Raw genomic sequence first — 16,073 nt, 5'->3', positions numbered from 1 at the left:
TCAAATATTTTACACAACAGCAACCATTTCTGAACTGCACATGCAGACTGTACATATTCTTTATTTTCTTTTTAAAAAGCATACAAAGAAAGAGGAGCCCCTGGACTGAGCTACAGTATTATGTTCTATTCGTGACACAGCTGAGAAGTAAGTCTCGTAGCATATCTGGGCCAGAGACTTTAAGGTCCACTTCAAACACTAACAGTAAATATTAGAGTGGTTACACTCAGCAAACAACTGTATCTATCTGTCCTGTGAGGTACCTGTATATTTGGACTTACATTCTTGTCCTTGCCTCCCCAGCATCCACATTTCTGTTTATATGTAAAAGTTGTCTGCTCTGCATCTCTCTACACGGTGAGTTTGCAAACTGCGACTTACAGAGCTTCCACACAGACAAAGCCACCAGGCATCTCCTCAACTGCCAGTTTCTGTGCCATCAGGTCCTTTGGTGCATCTGCCTCTCTTGTCTTTGCAACACGGATGGCATTTGTAACTCCCAGTCTGATGTTTTACCACAATTTTCCTTGTGGAATATTCTGGACTCTCATTACAATACTCGCTGTCCATAGACTGCTAATTAATCTCTGCTCTACAAAGTGCACAGGTGTGTTCCTTGGGGGAACATACTTGTTTGTACCTTGTTAAGTACCTGGAGGGACTTCAACAGGGAGTAAGCTTTTGGCCACGGTAACAAAATTGCTTTGCAACAGAGAACTTAAGCAAGCCTGTTTAGCCAGATGCTCTCAAGACTGTCCTGCACTACCAAGGCCAAATCTAGTGCTTGGAGTAGTGGCACAGAAGGCTAGCCAGTGGTTTAACAGTGCCAACATTTTATTCTCCTGCCAACATGGACCTCAAAAAGATGCCTGCCAGGACCTTGAACACTCTAGGTTTTAACCTCTACAAACACATGCAAAAACATATTGTTTGACCTGTTGGAGTGTGTCCAGAGGAGGGCCACAAAGATGATCAGAGGGCTGGAGCACCTCTCCTATGAAGACAGGCTGAGAGAGTTGGGGTTGTTCAGCCTGGAGAAAAGAAGGTTCTGGGGAGACCTTATAGCCGCCTTCTAGTACTGAGAGGGGGCCTGTAAGAAAGCTGGAGAGGGACTCTTTATCAGGAGTGTAGAGATAGGACAAGGGGTAATGGTTATAAACTGAAAGAGGGTAGATTTAGATTAGATATCAGGAAGAAATTCTTTACTGTCAGGGTGGTGAAACACTGGAACAGGTTGCCCGGAGAAGCTGTGGCTGCCCCATCCCTGGAGGTGTTCAAGGCCAGGTTGGACGGGGCTTTGAGCAGCCCGGTCTAGTGGGAGGTGTCCCTGCCCAGGGCAGGGGTTTTGGAACTAGATGATCTTTAAGGTACCTTCCAACCTAAACCATTCTATGATTCTATGATATATAACTGGACATATAACTCAGGCAGAGTCCAACAGCAGGCTAAAATAACTTCCAACCTCACAAATCCCAAGGGAACACAAGACCTCTCACAAAGTTAATGATGTTGAATAATCCCAGTTTTATCTAGCACTCAAGAGAATTCTATGATTAAAAATGTGTAATCTCCTACTTTCCACATATCTGTCTCTGCTTGGTTACCTGACATACAAGAACTTGAATTTTGGTCTCATCTACACGAGGGAAAGATCTACAAAAAGTCTGACACTATTGTGCATGAACTACTGTTGAAGAACTGAAGCTCATTCATTGCCAGACGAGGTTTAAATCTTTATTTCAAATAGACTGTTTTTCTGGAAAACACAGCATGTACCTTAGTGGATCATTCTGGCAAAGTTGGTAACGACCTACAAAGAACTAACTCCCAGCACATGACACAAGCGAATGAGAAGTTCCTCACCCTCTTTAAGAAATATGAGCATATATTACATCAAAGCAGGCGGAGACAACCCAAAATATTCAAAGGTGTTTCTAGATAGATGTAAAGGCTCTCCTTACTTGCTGACTCTCTACGCTGCTTGCTGAGTCTTGGTAGCACCTGTTTAGTGAACATATCCTTCTTTAATTTGTGCTGTTGAACTCATGTTTGCCTACAGGATCAGCAGCACCTACATGCTCCATTCTTGTGTATGGAGATGATGAGTAGTTATTTTGAACTTTGAAAATACTAATCAGAACTTGTCCAAATCAGGAGCCAACTACATGTTTGCTAGACAGGTTTCTCACCACCAGAACTGAAGACGCTTGCTCCTCTGCTCCCAACTGTCCAGGCTTCTCATCTCATTCATGCTGATTCGCACTTCAGTTCCATTACTCAAAGACTCCATGATAAAACAATGGGAACGCTACCTTAGAGCACTGATTTCCCACGCAAACTGCAGAACTCTCTATTAGCACTTACCTAATATTTTTCATAATCTCAGTGTGCTTTACAGACATTAAGCCAAGCTTATTTATATGCTAATATTTCAGCGTTCCCACACAAGATATTTCCTAAAAGAAGCCGGGAGCAGAATCAGAAGACTACAAAGCAACGCTTAGACTTGTTAGCATGAAAAAGGGTTTTGGAAGTGGGTGTACAAGAAGCAGACTAATGAGACGTCTGTGCTGAGGAAAGAAGATTACAGAGAGACTATGGGTAAGCAATGTTTAGGGTGAGTCGCAAACTGGGTGTGCACATATATAACTCCCACCTATGATGCTTGCTCCTTGGAAGTAGGCTAGAGAAGTGCTGTAATCTGTCCTTATTGAGAAATCAGGAATTATTACATAACTTGCAACACCTGGCGAAACTCTATCGACTGGGCAAGTGCACACATTCAGCTTCTTCCCAGCAGGAAACTGGCAGTTCTAAGTCCAACTTGTGTTTCATAGAACAAATTTGACTAATAAGTGTCTGCTATACAAGTACAGTGAAATGAAAATTAAAAAGAACTTAACTGGTGCCATGGTAAAGACAGTAGTGAGCACGCATCTTCCCTTAGTGTACTCACTGCTCCTCTGCAAAGGCAGTCAAGATATTTGCTGTATTAATACTGAAAACAGTACTGTACAGTAATGTAGGATTTTGCAAAGCCAGGAATCCCCATTTCTGCTCCCTGCAGGAAGATAGCCATGTGGTTTTCCAAAAGCACTTTCAGTTTCAGATGGAAACAGCAAAGTTACTCTATGACTGAACACTACTCCCTCCTGAAGTGGTGGTGTGCAAGGAGTTTGTGAGCTCTTCCGGACTGAGTGTACACTGCATGAATGCAAGAGATGGGCTTGCCTACCCAGGCAGTCCTTTATCATGTCCTCCCCACACTGTGCATGGCCCTTCCATACCAAAGTGTCTAATATTAAAGTCACTCATTGCATTCATTCCCCTAGAGCCAGGGAATTTTCAGGGAAGAGAGCTCACCTGTAACTTGTCCCCAAATGAGAGCTTGTGGATGACGTGAGTCATGTCAGGATTCTGAGGCTGCGCAGTGGCACTATGCGTTGACACGTGAAAGTTACCAGGGACCTAAAATTAGTCAAGAGAGGGAAGACAGGATTTCACATTTTATCCCTCAAGGCATTGCTAGGCTCTGCGATATGAAGCAGAAATGCCTGCATCCATCCAGCCTGGCAGGCTGTATCTACTTAGCAGTGGACAACCTCTGGCATGTCAGAGAAAGGCTCTGAAATACCTTCCTGCACTTGACTTGACCAACACCACCATACTGCATAGGGAGCGGAGATCGGTTACATCCCACAGCCCAAGAGTCTGGCACCCTCACATCGCTACTGCTGCTGACTAGGAGGTGATGAGTGGATCACTCCCAACTTTAGGTATTCCTAACACTTAAGGCTATGTCTTTCATCCCTATTTAAATAAGATTCATGTCTCTGACAGGCATCAAACAGTTGCTTAATGTTTTACTCCCACATCTTGCATTTGTAAATGGGCCCACTGCTGCAGAACAACCCAAGAAAGCTGTGGATATATTCTTATTATAGTACTGGTCATGAGCAACCTTACATTTGAGAAGATTTTGCACAAGTTTTATATAAAAAGAGAAAAAACCACCAAAAACAATGGGGCTTCCCATACAAACTAAGCTAGATCTTCAGCTTCTAGTCCTGGCAATAGCCCTTTCAAGTACAGGATTTTCTGGTTTTAATGTTTTAAACGGAGGGAAACACAAATTTCTGAAAAATACAGATTTCACCTAAGGACTTCGTTTCAAGACAGAAAATGAGCACTAGTGTCATTCTGATGGGATCACTCTAGTATGCACACACTTTTCAGGTCACTAGCCCTACTCTGTGAAGTCTTTCAGCAGATTCACCTCAATCACTGTTGCAAGGGTGCAAGATTTTTTTCCTATTGAGAAAAGGTTGGGAAATTAGGCAACACTGAGGAGCAATCCAACCTGGCCTAAGACAAGAGTGGGAGGACGGTTATACAACTGGTGCCCATTGTGCTCTCTGTAGAGACACCTCACCAGCAGGGCCACAGGAGGCCACATGCCGGTTCCATGTGCTTTCAGGAAAGCTAATTTAAATGACTTGAGGAACAGCAGCGCACTCCTGGGAACACTTTCAGGTGTGGACACGAGCTGTGTCATACGCAAGCTTGGTAAACAGGGTGGCAGACTCTGCAGTAAGTAGTACATACAATCATCTCACTGTTACCTTGTCCTCCCTCTTCAGGCCCGAGAATAACACCCAAGTGCAACCCTTGGTGAAGTTTCAAGCCAGGCCATGTCCCACTCTAGATAGCAGCTATACAGAAGCCTGTACAATTTCTGACAAGGAACTGCAGACTTCCAGCTCACACACACGATAGGTTTAGGTTTTCAGAGCCAGAAGTCCTGGGTCAGGTCCCCTCCCTCTGACAGCAATCCCAACCACCCTATGAGACAATGCAATTAGTGTCCTCTCACAGACGAAGCAGTGAAGGGAGCTCCTCACTGCACATACAGCAACCCCCTTTTGAGTCGCTCTGGTGAGCAGAACACACCACATCTACCAGACAAAACCCCAAGTATTTCAGCTCTGTGCTTTGGGAATTAACAGAACAAGAACGACCTTTCAAGAAGCCCTTTCCCAGTTTTGTGGACTATCAACTGCCAGTAATCTTGGTGGCTTAGAGGCGAGGAAAGAAACGTCCTCTTTTTTAAGTCCCTAATCCTTTCCATGCCACAGAATCAGTAAGAGGTTCTGCCTGTTATTTTTAGATGCGATTTAACATGACCTGGGAGGAAAAGAAGGAAGTAGGATTTTGTAGCCTGTGGTACATGAGGAGGCATGAATAAAGGGTGTGCCCTTCTGAGGACATCAGTGGGCCCCACCACTGCCTCCCCCACCCCAGCTAGTCATCTCCAGCATTACATAGCAAGATTATTCAATTCTGAACACACCCATCCCAGAGAGGGGCCTCCTCCAGGCCTGGATTTTCATTCTTTGATACAGAAACGGATCATCCTGACAAAGCATGCGCAGAGGCCGCGTGCACGTATTCCAAACATCTCAGCACGGAGCTGCTTCTGTTATGCTGGCACTCTCTAGTAGGGAACATTCCTGTCATTCTGCGGCTCTCGGAACAAAAGAGCACTTGGATAGAAACATTGCTAAAGACCTCTGCACAGTGAGTCACATTTTGGAGGTGCAAAAGTCTTGACGAGTAAACATAGAAGCCGTTTGGCATTTGTAGGGTGTTCATACATCCCCTAAACATTAGGCTGCTGCACTGACAGTGACAGCACTAGCTGCAACGCAGACCTTCTCTTTGCTGTTAAGCAATGCTATCTTGATTACCTGTTTCGGAGAACGAAGAAAAAGCCTGACCTAACACATTCTCTGTGAGTCTAAATATGCAGCCTCCTCTCCCTACGCTTCTGCAGCACCGAGAAACTTAACCTTACCATCGATTAGGGACATGAACGTACACTCTACAGGAGAGATACCAACACACAGATTTTCATGAGCATTTTACAAATGGATCTTGATGGCATTTCCCCAGCCAGCACACACTCACCCATTGTCATTCCTACTCACCTTGTTGATGCTGAAATGGCCCTCAAACCTGCAGCCATCCCCATTATTGAGAGGTATCTTCATTGAGTTGTCAATATGACCCACTTCATGCCTTCCCATTTCATCTTGGATGTCTAGTCCAACTACTGCATTGGTGGGAGGGGAGGAGACAAAAATCAAAACAAAAGAAATAACAGGAAGGTTGCATAGGAAAAGCGTGCATTGCTTTCACTGGGAAAAAATCCACGTCTTTTTTCCTGACATTTGACTAAACTGTGCTAGTAATGTCATTTGTCAAATATTGTTATACCAGCTCTTCAGAAAGAGCTTTGTAACCAAACTTCTCAGACTGCCTATTTGACGCAAATATACCTCCCATACCCTGCCAGCTCACTGCAGCCTCAATTACACAACCAGAAAAACTTCAGGTGGGCAAGGCAGGTGATTTGTGAAAAGCCAACAAGTAGCTGGTGCATTCAGAGTTACGAATGAAACCTGGGAGGTTTCTTGCTCCCAGAGACAAAAAGGTCGCTATGAAAAAAGGGAACGAGATTTAGGAAGAAGCCAGCGAGGGAGGTCAGCCACTAACACAGGCTGCAGAGCGAGCACAGGGTCCAAGAAAACAGGTGTTCTGAACAGCAAGCGATGGGGTATTGGCAAAGGCTGCAGCTACTTGATCTCCATCCACCCGGTTACAGAAGAAGGGTCACCGTACCAGTCTGGGCCCCTTTCAAGTATTACTTATAATACAAAGAAAACCTGATAAGTTAAAAGGGTTACTCACATTCACAATGCAGGTTTGGCAAACTGATGTTCAGATTCACTTCTATTTTACCTCCACTGTCTTTGTCTGGGTCATCCACATAGAGCTCATTAACTCTGGAGGACAGAAAACACAGGTGGCTTCAGGCACATAGCTGCTTTCCACAGGAAAACAACAACTTGCGTGGGAAGGGAAAAAAGGAGACTTTAAAGCAGGGGGGTTGGCAGTGTGACACCTGCAACAGAGTTACGAGATGGAGAGCATGAAAAGCCCTCCACAACTGTGCAGGGGCAAATCACGATTTAATTTTACTTCTTACTTGGCAAGTGCAGGAGGCTTTCAGCAAGTCCCTTGCACCAGCAGAAAACAAAACTGCTGTGATTTATGCTTCCTAACGTGAGTTTCCAGAGGCGACACCAAACAAGAACCTAATATTGAAGGGGTGGCAGGCTTAGCGCGCCAGCCTGCCGCATACCTGGGCTGTTACTCCTTTTAGGAAAGAGGGAAGCGTGTGTTTTTCCATTTGTTTCATAAATAGTTTTAGAGAAAGGCCACTCTCAACCATCCCACAGGAAAGCTTATTTGTGTAACTAATTGCCTTTTGTTATTACCACCCAGTTGACAGAACAGCGGCAACAGAAGGCAGCGTGGCATACTTGTATCCCTCTCCTTAATATCTCATTTCAATCTACGAATGGTAACCAAAAGCAGTGACTAAAATTGAGGAGAAGAGGATCTGAGCCAGGAACAGATGGGAAGAAACATCCTGGACAGCAGGATCGAACACACTATGCAACAGCCTCCCAAAGAGCAATGTTGTTTCATAGCACCCACAGTCCTGGCACATATTTCACGGAAGACGAAATGCAGATATAGAGTAAACGGAATACAAGAGTATAAATATTTATTGTTGGCACATACAATCCATCTGACACGTAAAATATAAACCAAAAAAGCCCAAATCAAGCACAGCTGAATTAGCTGAATGGTCTAGAGAATCCACTCGAGGGAAACTCATCACACGGAACCGAGAAGATGGCGAGATTACCTAGCAGCTCTTTCTCCCTCAAACTCCAGCACTGTTCAGCCTCATCAAACAGGAAGATTTGACAATTTGTCTTCTAGTCGGACAGATTATAAAGCTATGGGAACTTATGTTCAGCCAAGCTACATAAAATAAACTACCTTCCCTAGTAAGTGCTCTCTATTATTTTTATTTAATGCTCAAAGTGCTTGAAACCTTTTGACAAGCCCTTGCCGAAGAGTCTATATGCTAATAGACAAACCAGACTAAGGGCAGCTACAAGACAGATTCAAAGTGGTTTTGCTCTGGTGATACATCTCTGGACCATAATGAACTGTTTGCCCTGTGGATTCAGGAGAAACAAGCCTTCACACTGAGAAACACACAGCTGCCAATTTTTTTTGGAGGTAATTACTCACAGGTCAGTGGGGTTTACAGACACTCATTTAAAACCAGCACAGCATTTGTCTTCAGCTTCACAGCCCTACCTTTCTCTGTTTTTAATTGGCTTGACAAGATGCTTGCAATCATTACTCAACGTATTTTTCAAGTGATTAATAAAAATGACACAGAGGGAGGGGAAAGATTGCTCATCAGTGACCTAGTTAGAAGCTTCTTGGCTGAGCCCTCTCCTCCCGGGTGGAATGCATTAAATCTTCTACATGTTTATTACTGGTAGATTGGGTAGTGATGGGGATTAAGTCACATGTCCAAATAGGGTTGTAAGGAGCAGCTCCAGCCAGGACAGGCACTAATCCCCCAAGGCAATGCACCTTTCTGCGCTCCCCGAGTCCTACCGTGCAGATCCCAGTTGCCAGCCAACCTGTTTCATAAAAGCACCTGGCTTCTTCCCAACTCTCTGCCATCTGAGATGTGGGACATGGCCAGCCAGTGCCGCAGGCAACTTGATGTTACTGGCCAAAAGGAGCTTTTGCCCCAGGGCTGGCAGAGAAGAGCATCAGGTTCAGCAGCTCAGCTGAATATCCCAGCTCTTTGGAGGAAAGCTCTAGGAAGGTCAATATTTGTATTTGCTGATTTCCAGTTCTGAACCTGTCAGAAAATGTGTAGTCATGTGTGGTCTGTAAGCAAAGGCGCATAAGCTTTTCGGTGATACGCGAGTGAGAAGCGGTTGCTGGTAGAAGTCAAAGGATAAACTGGGCACAGTGAGCCTGTGGAAGCTCTTCCATAGGAAGGCAAGTGGTGAGGTCACTCGGTTGCAGACTGGATCACTGAGGCAAAGAGAAGTAGGCCAGTTTGTCCACGTCACACAGCCCATTAGTCGCAGATGAAGGAAACTGGTTTCCTGTCCTGCACTCTGGTCACTGGACCAACGGTTCCCAACCTGTCCTTCAGGCAAGGCTCACGGCCACTTCCTCCTCCTCCTCCTCTTTACCTAGTAGCCCCCTGCCCTCTCCTACTCGTGATCCCAATTTCATAACGCTGTCTATCACTCCTCAGACATCTGACAGCTCGTGACAGTCTGTCCTTCCTTCCCCTCCCTCGGACCTGCAGCGCTGCCTTTCACAGACCACTCTGCCTGCGGAACCCTGCTTCTTCCTCCCAGCTCCAGCCACTGCCTCCTCCCGGCAGCATCAGCTCTTGCAGAGGACCCAAGCTAACAAACCCAGAAAGGTTTCTTAGCGGAGCTCCCAAGTGCACCCTTTGTGCTGACCTGCTCTGTTACTGAGGTTCCCTCTCACTCTGGGGAACTAAGGGCACAACAACACCACACCACTTGCTGGGGCAAACCTCAGAAGAAACATAATTTTCAACAAACTGGAAATTTCATTCCCAAAATACATTCTGGAAACCTCAGAGGTAAAACAAACTTTGAGGGTCAAGGCTGCTCCTCCCAGGTTCTCCCCCTGAACCACCACCACCACCTAAGTCTGGATGGAGCTGGCAGAGAACTGGCACTCACACCGCCCTTGCTATCCTCTTCCCAAGGGCCAAGAGGCCAAATTGCACACAGCCTTCCTATTATTTAATCGGACAATCCTGCAATGTTGGGAAAAGCACTATTTACCACCCTGAAGGGATAGTGTCTCCAGTGTAAGAAATGAAGTTGGCTCTAATTTATAGCTGTCCCTCCTGGAACATGAAGTGTCCCAGGAGTAACAGTGCTTAACAGTGATCCTGGGACAGTCACAAGGGAAATAAAACCCGAGGTCGGGCAGAAGGACACTGTAAACACAGTTGCTTCTATGGCTGTTTATAGAGGAAGCATATAGGGTCATATTGTGACTCCAAAGATGGCACATACCTCCTCTGAAGACCCTAAGCACGTAGGAGTTATTATTTTACTGGTTGCTGTTAAGGACTATTTAAATAAAAGTGGCACGATAAAGCAGGGGTGAGGTGCAGAGCTATGAAAGTACAACAAGGGCAATAGGACAGGTGAGAGGTGGACCTCTCCCTCCGCAGGGCCTCCCACCACTGATTGAAGGAAAGGGAGGAAAGTTTCCCCACGCAGCAGGAGCCGTGATCCACACAGAAAGAATCTGCTTCACTTCTAGAAAGATCTGCTTTGAAATACTTCACATTCCTGAGCGGTGCTGCTGGGTTTCTCAGTTGCTTATCCTGTTTGCTTACAAACTTGCAGCATTACACAGAAAAAGTTGGAGGGACTCTTTGGCTAAGATTGCAGATCATGCAAATGGCACGCGAGAGAGAATGAAAGGGGGAAACAGCAGCAAGAGGGCTAATAATTTCTTTAAGATTTTATCCAAAGAAAGCCAGACCTGTTCCCCATGCTTTAGGACTTAAATTTATGACACAACAGCTTTGTTTCCGCAGAAACAAAACTTCCCCAGTAACTTATTTCCACCCAGCGGCCCTGGCCACTAACGTTAGACACTTCAGCACTTCAACAGCTGAAGGGCCTGCGGCCCTTTGAATACAAGAGAAGACACACTGCTTTGGCACCTTTCAGAGCTTCACATGCTGCCTGGATGCTCTCTAAATGCATCTTCTTGGTCTTCTCTTCTCCTTGTCCTAGTCTCTGCTTCAAGTTCTAGCCTTTGTTCTCCCTCTTTCACAGCAAACAACAAGACACCATCCTCCTCCCCAGTCATCAGCCATACAGAAAATACAAGCACTTACTCCAGCAAGCTGCATTTTACCTTGTCCTACAACTCCCAGGAGGCACTCTCTGCTCTCCAGGACCCTAAGCCTAAGCGGGAAAATAATTATTCTTTCTTGAGTGAGCCCAAAACTTCTCAGAAGACTTTCTCAGGTGAGCTCTCTTGGCTCTGCTTGCCATTTCAGCTCTAATCAACCACCTTCTAGACACATAACCATCCGAAGCTGAGATTCCTCCACTGCCTTCCTCTCAGTTGTGCCAGACCAGAGAAGACCCAACATTGGACAAACAACCCATCTTCTTCTCAACTTGTAGGAATAAACAACCACCAGGTTGGCAAATTCTCTACTGTGCCATTGTGCCTATGTCTATTGCTCTGCCATTTGCAATCGTCTTTCTATACCTTGAATCTCAATCAATTCTTCATTGAGAAGGTCTTTGTCCCACATTAGGTCTTGGCTCAGCTGTGAAGCACAGAAAACACACTGTCCTACAAAGGAAGGAATTACAGTTCTCTAGGACGCAGGAAGAAGGAGAAGGGTTCGAAAGACGTCAATGTAGATTAGAGTCAGAAATTGCAAATGACATCATGATACGACCTTCCGCTTCCTGCTAACCCACACACATAGATTAGGACAAACGGCATAACAACCCTTCAGAAATATATAACACCTTTTATTAGGTAATCTCAAAGTTACCACGCAAACATTAATTAAGCTTCTTAGCACCCCGAGAGGTAGGCAGCTAAGCATTACATCCTTCTACAGAAAAGTGTCTGTCTCAAGGTCAGTCCATGGCGAGAGCAGGATTACAACTCCCATTCCCATCTGACTACTAGGCTGTATTCCCTATGTTGGTCTAGCTTGCTCCAGCATTTCATATGCCTCAAACGGATGAGCTGGTGGAGTTGGAGTTACATCTCCAGCTTAGTGTCTGGGACCTGGATCAGACCATATGAACTATAGCATTGCGCTCCCAGTGCTTAGGCTCCAAGGTTACCATTTCCAGCAGAAGGATCACCAGGATCACACTCTGCTGCCTGCAGCACCTGCAGCTTGTTATGAGAAATTTTCATGGGCTAAGAGCCACAAGACACATTCCACATACCTTGGAGAGCTAAGGGACAAAAAAGCTCTGAAGGCAGGTATGGTAACAATTCTGCTTCAGTGCAGGATTGGTCTTGGGAATACAAGTGAATCCAGTGTGAACAAGCGACGTTGGTCTCAGAAGGTCCTGGCATTTTGCTTCCTCCCACATTCGGGGTACCTGACAGCCTGCACCAACAGTCAAACTGTGCTGCACGCGATGTGGCCCCAGCACAGGAGCTGGGCTGTGTGATATTCATAGGCTGGCCAAGGTGTTTTTCATAAAGATTAAAGCAAGCTGGTCGACAGTAAATGATCTGGTCACCTTAAATGAACAAATGATTTGGACATTGCTCATGACTTATGCTTTTATGCAAAGGCAGTATTTTTATTACTGATATTCTGCTAAGTAATTAATTGCCTTGCAGGGGGGCACAGCCTTCCAAGTGGCAAACTTGTCGCTTCAGACTGTTCTTTGCCTGTTACTACATCTAAAAGGAAAAAAAAAAACACTGCCAGGAACTGTCTGTTGCTTTCTACAGTGTGCTGTGGCAGATGAATTACTGTTGAGCAGCTACATTCACACCACAAGTATCACATTCATGCCCTCCTACCCCTTCCCCTGGCTGCCAATGCAAGGCAGACTAGATTAGTTAATTACATCTTTCCTCCTTAATGATGGAATACTTGGAAAACTCTTATTGATCCTACAGAACATAATTCATGACCTAATTACGGTGATAAAACTGCAAGATTATCATCTTGCCAGCTATTAACTTCTAGTGTTGATCTGAGCTAATTAGAAAAGAGATAGGCGATTTCTACGTTCTTGATTTGCAACATAACAGCACGATGAATGAGGAAGGCTGCCGAAGGCATGCCAAGCAATTTCTAGCCCTCAATCTACTCTCAGCTCTCAACCTACTAACGATCCTGCCCAGGAAATACCAGACACATTTAACACTTTAGCTTCATTTCTTCAGCCATTTGATTCATTTGCGCGTGGGACAGTTGTGTTTGATACTGTTAACTTTGCAGAGGTTCAAATGTGAAGCATGGACCTCCTTGTCTTTATCTGTCTTTTACAGAATTGAGGAAGTTAATCTAGGTTTTTGTTTTGGACTAAGTCTTCAGTCACTCTCAGTCTGGACAGAAAAAAAAAAAAAGAAGAAAATAATCAAGAAGATCCTTGATTTTCAGAGTTAAACTCACCCTCCCCTTAACTGCAATGATGGGTTGTGGCTGAGCAAGAAAGAAAAAGCTCTTCCCTCAGCAGCCCTTCAACTGTGCTTTTCCTGAAAAGGATGTAGCCCCACCTAAGAACCAAGTTTTGATTTCCTTCATGGCTGCTCGGAGGACTGCCTGTTAGGGTCATGCAATAAATCTAGAGGATGAGAAATTAGGAGTTTTCTACCCTACTCAGGGCTTGTCTACACAGGAAGCCAGTCAGCAGGAAAATAGGATGTGCATTTATAGCGCGTTACCTATGCCACATGAACTTCCTGCATGTCTGCTGTAACGCGCACAGTGTCTTAGCTCGGCTTCCTAGCTGAAGTAAGCGCCCGTGCACAGACGCAATCTCGGTGCTCATTAGAAATGCCCACACGAGTTATGACATAGCTACTGCGATACACGCTGTCTTCCCCACATAGGTAATCCGTTTGGTTTTAGTGTTATGACTGTTATCCTCAAGACGAGGGTGTAATTTCTTGGCTTTCTGCCACCCAGACAAGTCTTAAGCAGCTGAGACTATAAGCGCTAAGACAATGGGCTGGTCAAGAAAAAACAGCTTTGAAGTTGGGCAAGAGTGACCAAACTGAGATTTCTAGTAATACCAGGAATTTAAGTTGCTACAGTCATGTGAATGCAGAAGAAAGTCCAACAGTGGGCAGAAGCTAACAAGCATTAGGGGTTAGCGTGGTGCGGAGCAGACCTTATTTTCTCATGTTGCAGCATGAGTTCAACAAACCACACCAACCTGTCACTTTAGATGCAGATACCAAAGAAACCTCCTGTTGGTGAGCATTAGTTAATCCTGTGGGTACCACTGCTGTTGAGGTTGCTGCTGACTTGCCCTGAAGCAAGCTGTTGATGCACACACGCCATGCACAATTACTCGGCATAATAGGGCTATGAGGTAAGCATGAGTCCACACCAGCGAACCTGGTACGTCTCTGATGTAAGGTGCCAGGCCAAGTGCTCTCGATTTCACCTTGCCATCAAAAATGTGCAGCTATCCCCATGCAATCCAGCTTTTGTCAAGTGCATGACTACTTTAAGGGAAATATTACACAAGAGGAGAACGACTGATGCAGTCTCATAGTACAGCTGGCACTGGCAAAGCAGGAAAGCTCACCCCATGTAAGTGCGCACTCTAGTTAATCATTCAGATCCTGGCTGACATCAGGAAACTTCAATCTGGTAGAAATATCTGTTGTAGGAGAATATTAATACAGCTTGCAGTAAAAGCTGATGGGAATCGAACAGTTTGCACATAAGGCATCTTCCATACCATCAAAATATTTGATTCATGGGCAAACAAGGCTCAAAATATCTTTGTGAGATAACATCTCCCCTGTTATTTGCTACCACCCAGTTTAAATGGTGGCACAGAGTTCTCACACTGTTTGTTCCAGACCATGTAGAGCTCCACACTTCTACACCCTTGTTCCAAATGATGAGACTATACTGCCCCGCAATGCACTGCCAGTAATATACACTTGAAAGGGAAGCAACATCTTTGAACACCTTTAAGGTACTGGGTTTCCCAGAAGAGAAAGCAATGACTAAGAAATGGAAAAAGAAAAGTTTACTTCTACTTTAGAAGTTGCTAAACTGGGAAGCACTTTGTTATGTGACTTTCTGAAGTATTTCCGCTGTTACAGGGAGAGCCTATTCACAAATGCTGTGGGTGATCTGTTCCCAGCAAGAGAGATTTTGATGACTTATAACTCATCAGAAGGAGGTTTTCATATTCTGCGAGGTATTGTGTTGGATGGTCCATGACGAATCAGTTTCCTGCATTCATTTGTCTCAGTCTCTTCCATGACATCCTCTCTAAAATTTTACTGCTTAATTGCTTACAAACACCTCCTCCCCACGCAGTTCCTGCTGGGAAAAGCAGTTTACCATCTCTCTAAGGTTTTAATGAGAAAGTTGCCAGCAGAACATGCAGGAACTTACAGCACCTCTAATATCTTGGTGGAAAATGCATCATCTTGTTAAGAAAAAAGCATGAAGAAGCCTCAGACAATCATGCAATTTTTCTGTTCAAAAAGAAATCTCTAGTCAGGAAACTACCACTACAAAAAGGCGTGTGCACTCAAATAATCAGATCAAAATTAGGTAAATATTATTAATTCCTCTGGTAATGCATTAACTAAAAGAAAAAAGAAAAACCAGATGAGAGAATGAGATCTAAGAGGACAGCAAGAAAAAGTACTATTTTACTTGAAGCCATTTACCTAGCTTTTATCTATTTTTTTTAAACAAGAAAACCAAGAAAACTCAGCTCCTGAGAGAAGTGGGTTGATAAGGTGACCCTAGTATTTTACAAGCAAATTTATGGAACTGAATTCAAAGAAACAGCGAGTAAGAAACCTAAGATATCATCTCTGAAGTAAACGTTCAATGGGCATAAAAAATTAGCTACAGCTAGATTACACTACCATCTTAAGGTTAAACATTACTCAAGTTAAAATTATTCCTGAAATTATACTCTTGACCCAAGTCAGAGCTGCACAAAAACAATGAAAAACCCACACGGTTATCAGAAGCCATCTGATACCACGTGAGCCCAATGCCTTTCAGACCATTTTTGCTCAGCAGTGACATCTGTTGCTATCTGGACCATCACCTAAGTCTGACAGAAGTTCCACCCTTCCTAACTATCCAGGAACTGTGCATCACAGTCTAGTGAGCTCACTGCCACATCAGCAGTATGACGGAGAATCTTTCCTAGAACCCAAAACAAAGGTACCTGTGTTAACAGTTACCAAGAAAAGTTTACTTCAAGGCAGAAGGAGCATGAGAACAGGGGGAAAAAAAATAAAACCCTGATTAACTAAAATACTTGTTCTATGAGCAATTTTTTAAAGTGGAAATTATTTCCATTTTGCTCAAAGCAAGGTCCCAAAGAGGCTACCTGGGTCAA

General features: G+C 44.5%; 1 protein-coding gene across 1 annotated transcript in view; it reads right to left on the bottom strand.

Annotated features, from left to right (window-relative positions):
• ERGIC1 (endoplasmic reticulum-golgi intermediate compartment 1) overlaps positions 1 to 16,073 on the bottom strand; it is a 60,838-nt gene that overhangs the window by 13,214 nt on the left and 31,551 nt on the right. The window contains exons 4-6 of the mRNA XM_074603857.1: positions 6,751 to 6,845; positions 5,988 to 6,112; positions 3,364 to 3,468 (exon numbers count right to left, since the gene is read on the bottom strand). Coding sequence (XP_074459958.1) covers positions 3,364 to 3,468; positions 5,988 to 6,112; positions 6,751 to 6,845 — 325 coding nt within the window. The remainder of the gene's footprint in view (positions 1 to 3,363; positions 3,469 to 5,987; positions 6,113 to 6,750; positions 6,846 to 16,073) is intronic.

Source organism: Larus michahellis, chromosome 11, assembly GCF_964199755.1.
Source record: "Larus michahellis chromosome 11, bLarMic1.1, whole genome shotgun sequence".
In the NCBI taxonomy this organism is placed as follows: Eukaryota; Metazoa; Chordata; class Aves; order Charadriiformes; family Laridae; genus Larus; species Larus michahellis.
Note: the sequence above shows the minus strand (reverse complement) of the source record. Positions and strands in the feature narration are given on the sequence as shown.